General features: G+C 34.4%; 1 protein-coding gene across 6 annotated transcripts in view; it reads right to left on the bottom strand.

Moving 5' to 3' along the window:
• The window catches only part of CPNE8 (copine 8), a 309,410-nt gene that overhangs the window by 64,631 nt on the left and 226,692 nt on the right, over window positions 1-18,087 (bottom strand). For all 6 annotated transcript variants that reach the window (XR_012324454.1, XM_073788857.1, XM_033866926.2 and 3 more), the window contains 3 exons: window positions 16,018-16,093; window positions 5,192-5,245; window positions 4,108-4,169 (listed from right to left, as the gene is read on the bottom strand). Coding sequence is in view for 5 of the 6 variants with exons in the window: in XM_073788857.1 (XP_073644958.1) it covers window positions 4,108-4,169; window positions 5,192-5,245; window positions 16,018-16,093 (192 nt within the window). In the remaining variant the exon portion in view is untranslated. The remainder of the gene's footprint in view (window positions 1-4,107; window positions 4,170-5,191; window positions 5,246-16,017; window positions 16,094-18,087) is intronic.

Below are 18,087 nucleotides of genomic sequence, written 5' to 3'. Positions count from 1 at the left end.
TTAAGTTAAAAATGAGTAGTTACTACAATTTTTTATAAAAACAAAACTGAATTCAACACTTGGTTCTAATCACTTCTGAAATATCATACTTATTTAGAAATATGGTGGGACATCTCTTCAAAAGAACTAACCTTGATAACTCCACAAATCTGCAAATAGTTATGACCTCCAAAATACTATTTTGGATTGCTTCGTTGATTGCAGCCCAAATTGTTAGTTAATTTTATTGTTTTTCTTCAATGTAATCACAGGGCAAAAGGCAAGGCCAGATTAAAAAAAGTCTCTTTAGATATGTGCAGAAGAGAAGTGGTGTCAAAGACCAAGATGTGAATATTGGGGAAGTTTATCTGAAGTGTTTACTGTACTGAAGGATGTAGCTCCCTACTACATTTGGTCTTGTGTTTTCAGTTGAAAATACTCAAACTTTTTTGGTGGGACTAGGGAGGAGGGAGCAGGGGAAAAGCAAAAATAGAAGGTTCTGAAACCTGTGTTTCCAAAGATATGGCTGGTTAAATATGGGCTTTCACAAAGGACGTCACAACGGCTAATAAATAGGTTTCACAGATAAAAACTGACAATGAGTTATAATATTTATCTATTAAATTAGCAAAGTTGAAAAAGTACTGATGCTATCAGTAAGGGTAAGTATATGGTAAACTTGCATACACAGATGTTAGAAGTATAAATTATTATTATTACCCTTTTGTTAACAGAATAATTTAGAAATACCTGACAAATTGTAAAATATGCATACCATTTAAACCAACAATACTATTTCTAGGATGTGACCTTGCAGATATGCTTAATGAAGTGTACAAAAAAGCTATGTACCAGGGTTTACATTGCAGCCTTGTTTATAATATGAAAATAAAATGGATACAACTAAAGTGTGTATCAACAGGAGATTTTTAAACTAAATTATGTACATCCATATGATGGAAAACTATTAAAATATGGTAGATCTATAAGTACTGACACAGAAACATATATACACAGTATATTTAATGAAGAAAATATACATTAGCTTATTGTGCACAGTGCTATCCCACTCATTAAAAATAATGATGTGTGTTTGGGAATAAATACGTTTCTAACAGTGATTATCTCTAGAGAGTATGACTACAGGGGATTCTAGTTTCATAATAAATTATTTTCATTTTACATTACCTTTTTTTTACCATTTCACATTTCAGGTTTACAATGTGAAACACAAATATAGATATTTATGTTTAAAATTTGGGAGATATAATACTTCTTTTCCTCAAAACTGAAAATAAAACACTAAAAAAAAAGTTTCTGTGGTTTCAGAAAAAAGTTACTCTGAAGAGTACCAAATATTACTGAGTTGTTTAACAGTTTACAGTATTTTTTTAGTTGCAAGAGACTAGAAATTCTGACTGATATTATTCACAAGAGAGTCAATAGCCATTATTGAAACTATAATAATTAACTGTCAATTATTATAATTAGTTCTAATTTGAAATGAATGTAGTTCATTATATTCTATTTTGCTATTATTCAGAAAGTTTGTGTAATTATGTGTCTGGTCTTAATATAATTTTCCATCATGGCAGTGCATTTATCTACTTGGAGGTTGAGATTTCTTAATAGCAAGGGAAGAAAGTTTACAATGTCTATCTTTTTTGTTTGTTTGTTTGGCCACACTGCACAGCAGATGGGATCTTAGTTCCCCGACCAGGAATCGAACCTGTGCCCCCTGCAGTGGAAGCACAGAGTCTTGACTGCTGGACCATCAGGGAAATCCCTTAAAATGTCTAAAAAAATCAATAGGAAATCTGTTAAGAAAAATAAAAGTAATTTGCTGCAATATTTGGAATAGATGCAGCTACATTTCCACACTGGCTTTCATGTTCTCCATTTCAAATTGCTACAATTTGTTATTTTCATACCAATAGAGATTTTTAAGAAAGATTAGAACATAAAACTCTATTCCTCATTTCCTATAATTAGAGTCAGGAATTCTATGAAGTAACCATCATAATAAATACCCATAACTCACAGTTAAATAAGTTTAAATCTTCACAAATATCTGATGGTAAAATTCTTAGATATCCTGCATGCCAAAGCATCATTTTCCCTTAGGCTATGTAAATTAAACTGTATTTTTGACTAGCAGCAATGAGATAGAAAATATTAATTATATGAAGACTGAAAGTTAATAGTACATCAAGTAAGTAAACTTCATTACTTTTTTAGAAAACAGAATTATCAACGTGAATATTACTCATGAGAGAAAGAGGGAGAAGGAGAAAGGAGGTGAGGAGAAAGGGAAAGGGACCAACAGAGAGATGGGTAGAGTTAATAACCTTGAGGCACTTAGCTGTCAGCAGATGTTAGCTATTATTATACACAAATTACACTGTATAGTAAATTGATAGGTTAGAGTAACTTTTTTGTAGGAATATAAGCAATAACTTCAGAGGGAAATTAAATATCATTAAGGTCATGAAAGAAACTAAGGCGACTCATGTAAACTACAGGAAATTGAAGTGATAAGGAGTGTCATGATAAAGCCAGATCTCCTCACCATATTATTAATAAAGTTGGAATTAAAATTTTATGCCCAATTGCTTATAACAAGTCCTTAAGAGCAAAGACGCATAAAGACACAGAATACAATAATTATATTGCTTCTCAATTTGGATTCCATTATCAAAGGGACAATATCTATATAATAAGTATTAGAAATAGTGATGAATAATAGGTAAGCATGTAATTGTAGTATATTTTAAAATTTTATAAATTTATTATATACATCTTCATATAAAAATGAATTATATGCAGATATTTCTCATGTCCTTTTTAGACAGTATTATATAAAAATTAATATAAGTCCAGTTAGATTAACTATGTAGTAAATTTCAAACTCTATTTCTCCATATCCCATTTGTAAATAAAAAAATGGGTTTTTATAAAACACTTGGGAAGCCAGGATTAGAACAAAGTGTACCTCATAGGTTGGGGCTCCATTTATACACTGACTTCTGTCAGTAAAAGGTCACTAGCATTTCTTCCAGCACAGGCAGTGCTATATAAGTAGGATGTGTGTAAACCAAAAAAAAAAAAAAAAAAAAAAAAAATTGGAGGTGATAAGAAGCATAAAAATGACAGTTGTCAATACTGTTATTGCTTAAGTATTGTAGAAACCCATTTGCTCTAATTAGCCCTAAGAATCCTTAAAAGGAGAATGTGCACAACCAATAAAAGTGATTTATTTGTAATAGATTCTGAAAATTTCTTTTACTGTTAGATTCACATCAAAGTATTACTTGATTTGTACTGCTGACAATACTTATTGGATATTTTTCACACACACACACACACACACATTACCCACTTCACATGATCACAAAGCAAAGCCAAAAGACAAACAAAACAAAAACTAAAAGGAATTTTTAGTATTTTAAAACTTCAAATCATCATTTCAACATGCAAATTATAGCCAGATCTATCAAGCACTTTTTTTAAGTTTATAAAGAGCATGCTAAGAGATGTCCATCTTTTTAATCAACTATTAGCTACAGCTACCAAGGAGTTTATTTATACAGGAATCTATTTTTTATGACAAATTCAACTTTCTATTTTCCCATCTTCTAAAGACAAAAATATACACAAACATCGAAATAGTAAGGAGAGTTGGCAAACATTTTTTCCTACTTAGTACGTTTTCTTTTAACTTTATTGAAACAATCACCCTGTAGCTTCTTAGTCTATGTATCCAGGTGGTAGGTTTCAAGATGCCCATATATAGCAGAGATTCCCCATTTGGGCAAGTATAGCTTTTGTTTGTTTTGTTTTCTTAACAAAGAGCAAAAGGGGGTAAGCTCTCTGTTTTGGGGGAAACTGTCTTTGTTCCTTTGGTCCCCCTCATTCTCTCAATCCTTCTTTGGCTTGACAACACTCTAGCAATAAATCAGTATTGGCAAAACAAAACAAAAAACCCCCCAAAACCCTGCTTAATTATAATTAGTAAGAGGCTTATATACGTGATGTCTCTGACTGCTGTTGTCATGAAGTTTCTAAACACATTCAAACTTGCCTCTCACCATTTCTTAAGCAATGAAACAATTTCAGAGAATGACTTACCCTCCCTTAATATAGTCAAGGAATGAAACTTCTGTTTCTACCACGAAAGAAAGTAACGTGACCTGAAAAAAGAAAAGAAAAAGGAGGCAGAATTACCTGCTAGTACTAATTGCATCCCCAAATGGACTTTTTTTCTGTTAGAGAGTAAATCATGTTTCCTAGTATTTTGAAAATTAATAAAGATATTATTCTTTATTAAAATTTACTAGGACTGATTTTTCTTACATTTAAAATTATCAGAAGAAAAGGGGCCAAAAAATTAAATGACTCCTTCCTATGACCAGTTTACTTCCTTTGAAGAACAACATGCAAATTATCTACAAGGACACTGTGTTACTTCCCATTTTAAATATAAAGGAAAGATGAAAGGAAGCTAGAAAATGGCTAAAACTAAAAAATCAAAATCAGTGAGCTAAACCATATAAAAAGAAATGGGTATTTTTGTCAGGGACCTGTAATGAAGCCATCTAATATTTTAAGTGCCTTGCTTTATAAAAATCTTTTAAAAGAAAACTTGGAGGGAACTTATATTTTCTTCTCCCAAGGACAGTTAATCATAGGATAAAATTTTCAGTATATTTTTTATCAAAATAGGATGATTTTGATTTTTCACAATTTTAACATACTTTCATCTTTGCACCTTCCTGTACTGATTTAGTCCAGCATTTCCACAGAGTTGTCAATTTTAATGCACTATAAACAAATACTTTCACATCTTATAAAACAAGTCTTAAGTATAGCCTATAAAGAGTATAATATTTCTTATTACAACTTACACTTTTTCAGGTCTACTTGATTTTCTCTAGTGTGATTTTATTGAATGAAGAATTCATAATAAAATTTCATCTTCTCTCAGAGGCCATTCAACCCCTAGGACAACTTGCAGGAAGCTGGGTCGCTACCTCCTATAATGTGTTCTCCATTACAATTCCCATAGCAAGTTAATTTTTTATTATATACATTCACATTAAAACTCTAAGTAAAACAGTGCAGTTTTTAGTAGCTTTTATTCAATACAAAGTGTTATATATATTTTTTATTCATTTATTTGAATCCTTAATGAATAACATAAAATTTGACTTACTGTTCCTGAATTAGTATATTTCTTCTTTTTTCCTTTCTTTTTGGGATTTATCACCTTAAAGAGCAGATAAAACAATTACAATGTCAGGTTTCATACTGAAATATTTTAAAAATGTGTAGTCCAACCTGGTGCCTTTCACTTATTGTCATGAAGGCATTTATTTATTCCCTTACAAATGCCTTTAGTATGACTGCTAGATAGTCTATCAGCCAAAACTTCTCTGCAAAAGTTACTAGTGATCATCTTATATCAAAATATATTTTCAGTAATATTCTTACAGTAATATTCTTCTTAGTAACTTTATGCATTGATTATCCTACCCATTTACATCTTCTTGATGTGAGAGAGATTTTTAATATTCAAGGTCCCAAATAATAGTGATTGCTCTGTAGAAAAACTATGGGTTTCTCTAATAAATAAAAATATATCCAAGAGACATAATACGTTTTATTTGATTAAATGCACTAACATGACAAATCACCCAAATATGTGAATATTTATGGGCTCTACTTATTGCTTTTAATGGTAATAATTTCCATCAGATACATAATAACGTGTAAAAGTTTGGAGTACTTGTGGGAGTCCCGGTGGGAGTCACACCGGTTCACAAACTTAGAAATAGGCTGACTGACTGAGGACCCAACTGTATACCCTGAAAAGTAACCATGGCCCAGGACCACCCTACTGAACAAAAGTACTGGAGCCAGTCTCATCCACCCAGCACCAGACATAATCCACACTCACCTGAGCCCCTAGTAACAAGCATACCGACTGCAGATCCCACAGTAGACCTAGCAACAGCCTTAAAACTAGCTCCAAACCAGCACAACTGCAATTCTGAAAGTAGTCCCATAAGCCTGGGGAACAACCAGGAGAAGGTCTTTACCTGCCAAAATGATCTGTAAAGCAGTAGGAGGTGTTTATTTATTTACTTATTTGTTTTCATTTTAGGATTTTATTTAATTTTAAGTTGGGTCTAAATGTTATTATCCATGGGCTTTTCATCATCCCATTTAATTCTGCCTGGCTGAGAATCATACCCTACAAGGTAGTGAAGCTAAGAAAACATCCATAGGGACCACCTCCTCTTTGTCTCATCTTATCAGCAGTTATAAAGACTCTTTACAAGAATATAAAAGTAACTTGTGTGTTTTCCTTTTTGCACAAAGCCTTTAAAAGAATAAATGTAGAAAAAGATTTTAGCCATTATTGGAGTCAAAAACAACAAGAACCCAAATCTAATTACATCCCAGCTCCCACAGTTGCTAATTGTTTCCGTTCCTTAGATGCTCCTGCTGCTTGGGTTGTTTCTGGTTTTGTTTTTAACATTTGGTTTTGTTTTATTTTATAATTTTTTTCAATTTTGTTCTTTTTATTTTTAAAATTTATTTTTTATTGAAGTGTAGTTGATTTACAATGTTATGCCAATCTCTGCTGAACAGCAAAGTGACTCAGCTTTACATATATATACATTCTTTGTTTAATATTCTTTTCCATTATGGTTTATCTCGGGAGACTGGATATAGTTCCCTGTGCTATACAGTAGGACCTTGTTGTCTATCCACTCTAAATGTAATAGTTTGCATCTACAAACCCCAAATTCCCAGTCCATCCCTCTCCCCCCATCCCCTTGGCAACCACAAGTCTGATCTCTATGTCTGTGGGTCTGTTTCTGTTTTGTAGATAGGTTCATTTGTGCCATATTTTAGATTCTACATATAAGTGATATCATATAGTATTTGTCTTTCTCTTTCTGACTTAGTATGATAATCTCTAAGTTGCATCCATGTTGCTGCAAATGGCATTATTTTGTTCTTTTTTATGACTGAGTAGTATTCCACTGTATATATGTACCACATCTTCTTTATCCATTCATCTGTCAATGGACATTTAGGTTGCTTCCATGTTTTGGCTATTGTGAATAGTGCTGCTATGAATATAGGGATGCATGCATCTTTTTGAATTATAGTTTTGTCTGGGTATACACCCAGGAGTGGGATTGCTGGATCATATGGTAATTCTATTTTTAGTTTTCTGAGGAACCTCCATACTGTTTTCCATAGTGGCTGCACCAACTTACATTGCCACCAACAGTGTAGGAGGGTTCCCTTTTCTCCACACCCTCTCCAACATTTGTTCTTTGTAGATTTTTTAAATGATAGCCATTTTGACTGGTGTGAGGTGGTACCACATTGTAGTTTTGATTTGCATTTCTCTAATAATTAGTGATTTTGAGCATCTTTTCCTGTGCTTTTTGGCCATCTACATGTCTTCTTTGGAGAAATGTCTATTAAGGGCTTCTGCCCATTTTTTGATTGGGTTGTTTGTTTTTTTTGTTGCTGTTGAGTTGTATGAGCTGTTGGTATATTTTGGAGATTAAGCCCCTGTTGGTTGCATCATTTGCAAATATTTTTCTCCCCTTCCGTAGGTTGTCTTTTTGCTTATTTTATGGTTTCCTTTGCTATGCAAAAGCTTGTAAGTTTGATTAGGTACCATTTGTTTATTTTTGTTTTTATTCCTATTGCCTTGGGAGATGAACCTAAGAAAACATTGGTACAATTTATGTCAGAGAATGTTTTGCCTGTGCTCTCATCTAGGAGTTTTATGGTGTCATATCTTATGTTTAAGTCATTAAGCCATTTTGAGTTTATTTTTGTGCATGGTGTGAGGGTGTGTTCTAACTTCATTGATTTACATGCAGCTGTCCAACTTTCCCAGCAAAACTTGCTGAAGAGACTGTCTGTTTCTTATTTTATATTCTTGCCTCCTTTGTCAAAGATTAATTTACCATAGGTGTGTAGATTTATTTCTGGGCTCTCTATTTTGTTCCATTGATCCGTATGTCTGTTTTTGTGCCAACACCACTTTATTTATTGTAGCTTTGTAGTACTGTCTGAAGTCTGGGAGAGTTATACCTCCTGCTTTGTTTTTGTTCCTTAGGGTTGGCAATTCTGGGTCTTTTATGGTTCCATATAAAATTTTGGATAATTTGTTCTAGTTCTGTGAAAATGTCATAGGCAATTTGATAGGGATTGCATTAAATCTGTAGTTGGTTTTGGGTAGTATTGCCATTTTAACAATACCAATTCTTCCAATCCAAGAGCACGTGATATATTTCCATGTCTTTGAATCCTCTTTAATTTTCTTTATTAATGTTTTGGAGTATTTTATAGCTCTCAGCATATAAGTCTTTCACCTCCTTGGTCAGGTTTATTCCTAAGCATTTTATTTTTTTGGTGCAATTTTGAAAGGTATTGTTTTGTTTTACATTCCCTTTCTGATATTTCATTGTTAGTGTAAAGAAATGAAACCAATTTCTGAATGTTAATCTTGTATCCTGCTACTTTGCTAAATTCATTTATTAGATCTAGAAGTTTTTGTGTGGAGTCCTTACGGTTTTCTATGTATAGTATCATGTCATCTGCATATAGTGACAATTTTACCTCTTCCCTTCCAATTTGAATGCCTTTCTTTGTCTTGTCTGATTCCTGTGGCTGGACTTCCAATTCTATCTTGAATACACATGGTGAGAGTGGGAATCCTTGTCTTGTTCCAGATTTTAATGGGAAGGCTTTTACCATTGAGTATTTCACCATTGAGTATTCACTGTTGAGTATTATATTGGCTGTGGGTCCGTCATAAATGGCTTTTATTATGTTGAGATATATTCCCTCTATTCCCACTTTGGTAAGAGTTTTTTTTATCATGAATGGATGTTGAATTTTGTCAAATGCTTTTTTTGCATCTGTTGAGATGATCATGTAGTTTTTGACTTTTCTTTGTTAATGTGGTGTATTGCATTGATTGATTTGTGTATGTTGAGCCATCCTTGTGAGCTTGGAATGAATACCACTTGGTCATGGTGTATGATATTTTTATGTGCTGTTGGATTCAGTTTGCTAATATTTTATTGAGAATTTTTGCATCTATATTCACCAAAGATATTGGCCTGTAATTTTCTTTGTTGATGGTATCTTTGTCTGGTTTTGGTACAGGGTGATGGTGGCTTCATAGATGTCTTTGGGAGTGTTCCCTCTTCTTCAATCTTTTGGAAGAGTTTGAGAAAAATAGGTATAAGTTCTTCTTTGTATGTTTGGTAGAATTCAACTGTGAAGCCATCTGGTCCTTTTGTTTGTAGCAAGATTTTTATTATTTTTTTTACTACAGATTTTATTTCACTTCTAGTGATCAGTCTGTTCAATTATCTCTTTCTTCTTGATTCAATTTTGGTGGGCTGTATGTTTCTAGAAAGTTGTCCATTTCTTCTAGGTTGTCAAATTTGTTGGTGTATAATTGTTCATGGTATGTTTTCATGTTTCTGTGGTATAAGTTGAGATTTCTCCTTTTTCATTTCTTATTTTGTTTTTTGGGGTTCGCTTTCTTTTCTTTGTGGTGAGCCTGGTCAGAGGTATGTCATCTTTGCTTATCCTTTCAAAGAACCAGCTCTTGGTTTTATTGATTTTTTGTTTTTCACTGTTTTGATAATCTCTATTTTATTTATTTCCTCCCTGATCTTTATTATTTCCTTCCTTCTTTTGGCTTTAGGTTTTGTTGGTTCTTCTCTTTATAATTCTTTTAAGTGTAGGTTAGGTTGTTTATTTGAGATTTTTCTTGCTTTTTGAGGAAGGCCTGTATTGCTATGAACTTCCCTCTAAGAATTGCTTTTGCTGCATCTTATAGATTTTGTATGGTTGTGTTTTCATTGTCATTTGTCTCAAGGTATTTGTTAATTTCCTTTTTGATTTCCTCTTTGACCCATTGGTTTTTTAGTAGCATGTTGTTTAGTCTCCATGGAATCATTTTTTTCCTCATTTCTTTTCTTGTGGTTGATTTCTAGCTTCATGCTGTTGTAGTCAGAGAAGATGTTTGAAATAATTTGTATACTCTTAAATTTGTTGAGGTTAGCTTTGTGCCCTAGTATGTGGTCAATCCTAGAAAATGTTTGATATGCACTTGAAAAGAATGTGTATTCTGTTTTTTTTTTTTTTTTGGATGTAATATCCTGAAAATATCAATTAAGTCTAACTGTTCTATTGTATAATTTAGGATCTCTGTTGCCTTATTGATTTTCTGTCTAGAAAACCTGTCCATTGATGTGACTGGGGTACTAAAGTCTCCTACTGTTAATGTATTCCCATCAATTTCTCCCTTTATGTCTGTTAGTATTTATTTTATGTATTTGGGTGTTTCTATATTAGGTGCATATATGTTGATGAGTGTGAAATCCTCTCATGTATTGATCTTTTCTTCATTATATCGTGTCCTTTATCACCTTTGCTTTAAAGTCTATTTTGTCTGATATGAGTATTGCAACACCCTGTTTCTTTTCATTTCCGTTTGCATGAAATATCTTTTCCATCCCCTCGCTGCTTTCAATCTATGTATATCCTTTGCCCTAAGGGGGGGTTTCTTTCTCTTGCAGGCAGCATATTGTAAGCTCTTGTTTTTTATCCAGGCTGCCACTCTATGCCTTTTGATTGGAGCATTCTGTCCCTTGACATTTAAGGTAATTATTGATACATATGTATTTATTGCCACATAAGACCTTGTTTTCCAGTTGATTCTTTGTTTCTTCTTTGTTCCTTTTTGCTTTTCTTTTGTCGTTGGATCATTTCCTTTTATTTTATGCTTGCTTTCTCTTCTTTTTGGTTTTTGTGAATCTCTTGTATGTTTTTGATTTGTGGTTGCCCTGTTTTTCAAGTACATTATCCTCTTCCTATATCTGCTTGCTTTAGACTGATAGTCATATAGATGGAAACACATTCTAAACAACACCAAGAATATGCATTTTCTTACTCTCCTTCCCCACATTTTATGATTTTGATGTCCTTTTTTACATCTTCATGTTTATCTTTTTGCTGTTCCTTGTGTTTATCATCACTTTCACAAATAGGTTTTTTTTAAAAATCTTTTTGATCTGTGTACTGGCTAATTTAAGTGATTTACTTTCAAATTATGATTTCCTCTTTCCTATACCTTCTTGCTCTTTTTCTGTTTAGAGAAAATATTTCAATATTTCTTCTAGGATAGGTTTAGTATTGCTGTATTCTTTTAGTTTTTCCTTGTCTGAGAAATTCTTTATTTCTCCTCCTATTCTAAATGATAATCTTGCTGGGTAGAATATTCTAGGTTGCAGATTTTTCCCTTTCAAGACGTTGAATATATTTTGCCACTCCCTTCTAGCCTGCAGTGTTTCTGTAGAGAAATCAGCTGACAGCCTTATGGGGGTTCCCTTGTAAAAAACTCTTTGTTTTTCTTTTGATCCTTTAGAATCCTCTCTTTGTCTTTAACTTTTGTCATTTTTATTACAATATGTCTTGATGTAGGTCTGTTTGGATTCATCTTGTTTGGGACTCTCTGTGCTTCCTGTAACTGGATATCTGCTTCCTTCTTTAAGTTTGGGAAGTTTTCAGCCATGATTTCTTCAAATACATTTTCAATCCCCTTTTCTCGTTCTTCTCCTTCTGGAATCCCTATTATGCATAGATTGGCACATTTTATATTATTCCATTGGTCTCTTATATTGCTTTCTTTTTTTTTTTTGCATTTGACATTCTATCTGCTGCTCTGATTGGGTAATTTCCATTATTCTATCTTCCAGATTACTTATTCTTTCTTCTGCATTATTCATTCTGCTACTCACTGCCTTTAGCTCAGCTTTCATCTCAGCAAATTAATTTTCTAAATTTTCTTGGCTCCTCCTTATAGTTTCTAGTCCTTTTTACAGTAATCTGCATTTCTGTCCATAGCCTTTCTTAATTGCTTCAGTATTTTCATTATCTCCTTTTTGAACTTGGTGTCTATTAGACTGAAGAGATCTGTTTCATTGTTTGTTCCTTCAGGGGAATTCTCTTGGGCTTTTAATGGAAGTGGTTCCTCTGCTTCTTCATTTTGCTTATATTTCTCTTTCTCTGTGAGTTTAGGGGAAACAGCTATCTACTGTAGTATTGGAGGGCTATTTATATACAGGAGCCTCCCTGCATAGCTTGTATGGGTTTAATATTTTTTTGTCATGAGGGCTGTTCTTGGTTTGGATGATTGCCATCTCTTTCCTCAGTGTGTGCTGGCTATTTTCCCCTTGATAAGGGGTGTGCAGGCACGTGGCTCATGTAGGCTCCCAGGAAGGTGGAGGCAGAGGTTGGCTCTGGGTTGTGGGACCCTTGGCAGCCATGGTGGGTCATGCACCTTCCCAGGGAATCTGGGGCAGCTGTTGGTGCCCAGTCACAGGACCCTCTCTGGTGGTGGCGGGCTGTGCATGCTCCCAGGAAAGCAGGAGCTGTGGTTGGCTCCCCGTCACAGGACCCTTGGCAGTATTCTGTACCTGCCTCTGGAGTCCGAGATGGCAGTGGCAGCTTGTACCTACCTCTGGAGCTCATATAGATGATGCCCTGCCACCTGATAGTGTGTGTGGAGAAAGAAGCTCCTATGGTGGGCCCACCCCTCTCCTCGCATGCCTCCCAACAATAGCACCCTCCCTCTCTGGTGGGCCCAGGCCTCCTCTCACACCACACTCTACCCCCCTCAGGCTGTCTTCATGCAGCCAACCCCAGTCCTCTCCCCCGGGTCTGACCATCAAAGCCCAAGCCTCAGCACGCAGCCCCCATCTGCACCAGCGATGAGTGTCTCAGGTTGAGGAGTGCTGGGTGGGTGGCACTGACCATGTGCGCAGGTCTCTCTGCGCTTTGCCCTCTGTAAACCAGTTGCTGTGCTCTCCTCAGAGGCTCCAAAGCTCCCTCTCTGTCCTTACTGATCTCCTTGCCAGTAAGGGGACTTCCCAGTGTGTGGAAAACTTTACCCTTTCACAGCTCCTTCCCAGGAGCACAGGTCCTGTCCTGATTCCTTTCTCTCTCTCTCTTTTTTTTTTCCTCTTTTTTCTTTTGCCTTATCCAGAGATTTTTCTTGCCTTTTTGGAAGTCTGAGGTCTTCTGCCAGAATTCAGTAGATGTTCTATGAGAATTGCTCCACATGTAGATGTATTTTTGATGTAATTTGCGAGAGAAGGTAAGCTCCATGTCCTACTCCTCCACCTTCTTAATCTGATCTCAAGTAGGAGGTTTTTAAAAGCTCAGGCATATTGCTGGGGATCTAGAAGACCAAATGCTTGTGCAGGACTGTATGCATGGCCAGGGAAGACCTTGAGGAAGCCCTAATCCTTCAACTCTGACTGACTTTGAGTCTCTGTTTAAACAGCAAGTGAAAGCCAAGGCAGAATTTTATACTTGGAGCATATAAGAAGTGCACCAACATACACAAATCTCTGTCAAATCATGTGTTGACCACTAGCTAACAAGGCACAGACTGAAATGACCCACTCAGCAAAGAAAACAGACTTTACATAATTACTCCAGGAAAGTAACTAAACAAACAAACAGCAACAACAACAAATCCCGGAAAAGCAGGGGATCTGATCTCCAGTGTTACTATATTATATTTTTTAAAACTTTCCAACATTCAACAACAACCAAAAATACAGGACATGCATAGAAACAAGAAAGTATGGCCCATACAGAGGAAAAAAAGCAATCAATAGAAACTGCCCCTGGGAACTTGTAGATATGGGATTTATTTAATAAATTCTTTAAATCAGCTACTATAAATATGTTTAAAAAACTAAAGAAGCTATATATAAAGAAATAAAGTATGAAACAATGTCTCACCAAATAGAAAAATCAATAAGTAGGCCAAAATTATAAAAAATAGAAATTCTCAACTTAAAAAGCACAGTAACAAATGAAAAATTCGCTAGAGGAGCTAAATAGAACATTTGAGCTGGCAGAAGAAATAATGAGTGATATTGAAGATGGGTCAGTTGAGATTTTCTAGTTTAAGAAAGAAAAAGAAAAAAATATGAACTTGTGAGATATGATCAAGCACAACATTATATATATATATATATATATATATATATATATATATATATATATATATATATATATACGGAGTACCAAAAGGAGAAGGGAGAGTGAAAGGGGCAGAAAGAATATTTGAAGGAACAATTGTTGAAAATTTCCATGGTTGCCTCAACAAAACTGAATCCCTTACATGTGTGCAGAAAATGAAGTTTCCAGTGTATTGGACCAAGAGCTAGCTGTCCATCGAAATTCTAAAACTACTTAGACAAAACACATAATGTTCCTCCAGATTTTCTTCAGACTGATCTCTTCTATTGATAATATGAATAATAAGAACACATTTTTATTTGAAGTTATGGCACAAATATTCATGCAGGTATTTAATAAGGAATAATTGTTACTAAGCTTCTTTGTCATAACATCAGATGCGACATCAATCTCATTAAGCAAGCTTTGTTGGATAAGAGAGATCCAAAGAGAAGAAGACATTTTAAAGCTAAGGAAACTCAAAATAATTGATCTTTGGAGCATTATGTGACTGGCAGTAAATGAATTCTAAGTACAAGGAGGACTAGTATGCATGTGTTGTTTCTCCTCAGCCTTGAGGGTTTGGAGAAAAAAACAGGCATCCATATAAGTACAACCTGTCTTATATTACTTCTACTGTCTATTTAGAGCCTTAATATTCTGTCCCCGAAAGACCCAGATAGAAAAATTGATCCATTACTTCAACTTTGTCTTTGCCTGGGTAGCTTTCTTGGGATAAGTTTGCTGCACCCCACTCTAGATATCTCATAGTCAACTAGGTATATATAGCACCTATCAGATAATCTAAATGCATTTTACGTGTTTGTCTCTCCCATTAGACAGTGAAATTTTCATTCATTGCTGCATCCTTGGGGCCTAATATAGAGTGTGGAATATAGAATTCATGTCATAAATATTTTATTCATAAAGAAATAAATGAATGAATGCATGGAATACAACTGCTTTAGCCTAGTAAGAAGGTGATAGGAGAAGGAGATTCCTCCACTCTTAACTTAAAGGAGGTCAATTTTAGTGTCAAATAGTGTCAATCTGGCAGGAAAGAGTTATCATTATTGACTAAGTACTGAGATATTCTCCTTTGCTAATGATGTATATTAAATTTAAAAAATCACAGAGGGAACTTCCTGTTGGTCCAGTGGTTAAGAGTTCACCTTCCAATGCAAGGGGTGCGGGTTTGATCCCTGGTTGGGGAGCTAAGATCCTACATGCCTCAGGGCCAAAAAACCAAAACATAAAACAGAAGCAATATTGTAACAAATTCAATAAAGATTTTAAAAATGGTCCGCATCAAAAAAGTCTTTAAAAAAAGTCACAGAGAATGTACAGATAACAAACCTCAAGGATTAACAGTGCTAGAACATACTTTATGCTCAACACATACCTGGTAGTTAACTGGCAAGATAGGTTTAAGGCAGAAATAACTAGTGTGTTTGCTTTAATAACTTGGATTTCTTTAATGACTGAATTTAATGACTGAATCATACTTTCTCATTTCCTTCAGTTTTCATCTAAATAACAGGTAAGATGTTCAAACATACTAAGCAAAAAAACGACTTGTTAACACCATGCCGACACAGAAAATTTTTCTATTTTTATTAAAAAAGGATTGAGGAAGAGCTTAGGAAGGCAAAACATAAAGGCTGAAGCTCAAGGGAGAATAAACTTGTATCTATATTGAATGTTTTTAAAATAAGAAAAGGTTTCATAGGCAAGAATTTTTAAATCACTCAAAGTAGATTTGAAAGACCGCGTGATTTGAAGAGAAATACTATTGTTTAATCTCAAAAACCAATCTGCTCAATAAGTTTAAAGATTCTTACACATATTGGTAACCTTTGGCAATTATCTTTTGTAAAAACCTATACTTTAAAAGAATACATATACTTATTCCAGAGAAAAATAATAATAAAATAAAATTCCTCTTACCTCATATATATTGAACTGTGATTGCCCTCTAGAAAGTTCCCTATAGCTTGTTGTAAATTCTCCAATGAAATCATGACTAAAATTAAGGGGGAAAATATACATAGTATTAGTTTTCATACATTTGTTAATTATGTTTTAAAAAATATAGTTTAATCATGAAAAATGCTTGATATTATTATGAACATAACAACGTGATAATTTAAAACACACTGATACATAATTTCATTGTTCTTTAATTGTTACGCATACCCAAAATTACATTTTGTTAGTATTCAAAAAATATTTAATTTATCCCACCAATGCTAATATTTCAAATAGGTATATTAGGTTTAATAACTCATATCTCAAAAGCATTAAATCATCTATGCTATCCAAATGATTAACCATTAATTAGGATGAAAGTTTAAGACACTCAAAAATTTATTATTATCCATATCAATAATCACAAATATAATATACAAAATCTTCAAACTTTTCTATGACCAGGATGTAATAGGACACTAGTTTTAAAAGGGACATTATTATTATTATTATTATTTATTTATTTTGCGGTACGCGGGCCTCTCACTGTTGTGGCCTCTCCCGCTGCGGAGCACAGACTCCAGACGCGCAGGCCCAGGGGCCATGGCTCACGGGCCCAGCCGCTCCGCGGTACGCGGGATCCTCGCGGACCGGGGCATGAACCCGTGTCCCCTGCATCGGCAGGCGGACTCTCAACCGCTGTGCCACCAGGGAAGCCCCAAAGGGACACTATTTTTAAACATCAACATAGAGAATATTCACCAAGCCTTATACTAATAATTTTAAAGTACATTGTTAATACAAAACATGGTTATTCTAAACTTCTTTACCTTAAAGCAATCATCACTGCCTTCTCAGAAAGCAGAACTTCTACAGGTGCCTTCTCAGTTTAGGTGTGGAAGGGTAAGGATTGAGAAAGCATATGTTAGTTCTCAATATAAAATCCTTACCAATGTGATTACTGAGGCTGGCTTATGCAACTGTAAAACAGATCTTATGCATTCACCAGTTTAGAAGGGAGGTGTATTCTACTACTCTGCACTAATTTAATGGTCAACACTAGGTTGAACACACACTGCTGAGAAATAAACATAAAATGCTGGTATTTGGTGCAGTGGTGAAATGCAATGCATCAGAGGAAGAAGATAAAGACTGTAGGAGCTGAAGTAGTATAACAAACATAGGGGGTGTTGTCACTGCTATTTGTATCATAAGAGTTTAAGCTTGGCCCATTTGCTTGCAAATGTGAGGTGTTTATTACCATAAAAATGGATATCTTCCCCAAACTCCAGGCAGGTTTATGTTTAACTGTGATTCACTAAAATCCATAAACCTTCCATAGACCTGATGACCAGTAACAAGCAACAAGCAAATTGTGGCTAGCCAACCAAACTACTGATTGCTAAAGCTGGGATTTCAAAGGAAAACTTGCTGCCATTAATTTAAGTAGCATTTTTGTCATTAAAAAAATATATATTTTTTAATTAAGATAAAACTCAGATATCCAGCCTCCCAGTTCTCCCTTATCTTAAAGATCTTTTACATTTATGACAATAGTCTATACAAGGCATTCCTCTTTACACCAGTAGCACCTTGACCTTTTTTAGATTTAACTTTCAAAAGCAGATCTACACACATGAAAATGATAAAAGGAAAGACCATTGAAGACTGTAACCAAACATATTTGCATTTTTGCATTTGTGAATCCAAACCTCCAGTATTCACTCTTTCAATTTACACAGGGAAAATTACAAAACAGTACTTTCGTGCTACATATTTCTTATAAATAAAATAATTCTCTTTGACTTTTAGAAGTGCAAGCTTATAACTGTGATATCTTTCACAGAAATCTTAAAAATTCTGAGTTATGGAAATTCTGCTTAGAACCTATCCTCTTCCATTGCTATGTGTGTTTTACATAACTTAAGTAATAGTCACTGAGAAAATGTTCTATTAAAGCATTTTAAACACACTTTGATATTGGTAAGTGTGGACAAGCCTTGTATAACCAGAGCTCACCACACTTGTGGTAGGAACCTGATATTGAAG

This window comes from Tursiops truncatus, chromosome 11 (genome assembly GCF_011762595.2).
Source record: "Tursiops truncatus isolate mTurTru1 chromosome 11, mTurTru1.mat.Y, whole genome shotgun sequence".
NCBI lineage: Eukaryota > Metazoa > Chordata > Mammalia > Artiodactyla > Delphinidae > Tursiops > Tursiops truncatus.
The sequence above is the reverse complement of the archived record's forward strand: the minus strand, read 5'-3'. Positions and strand labels throughout refer to the sequence as shown.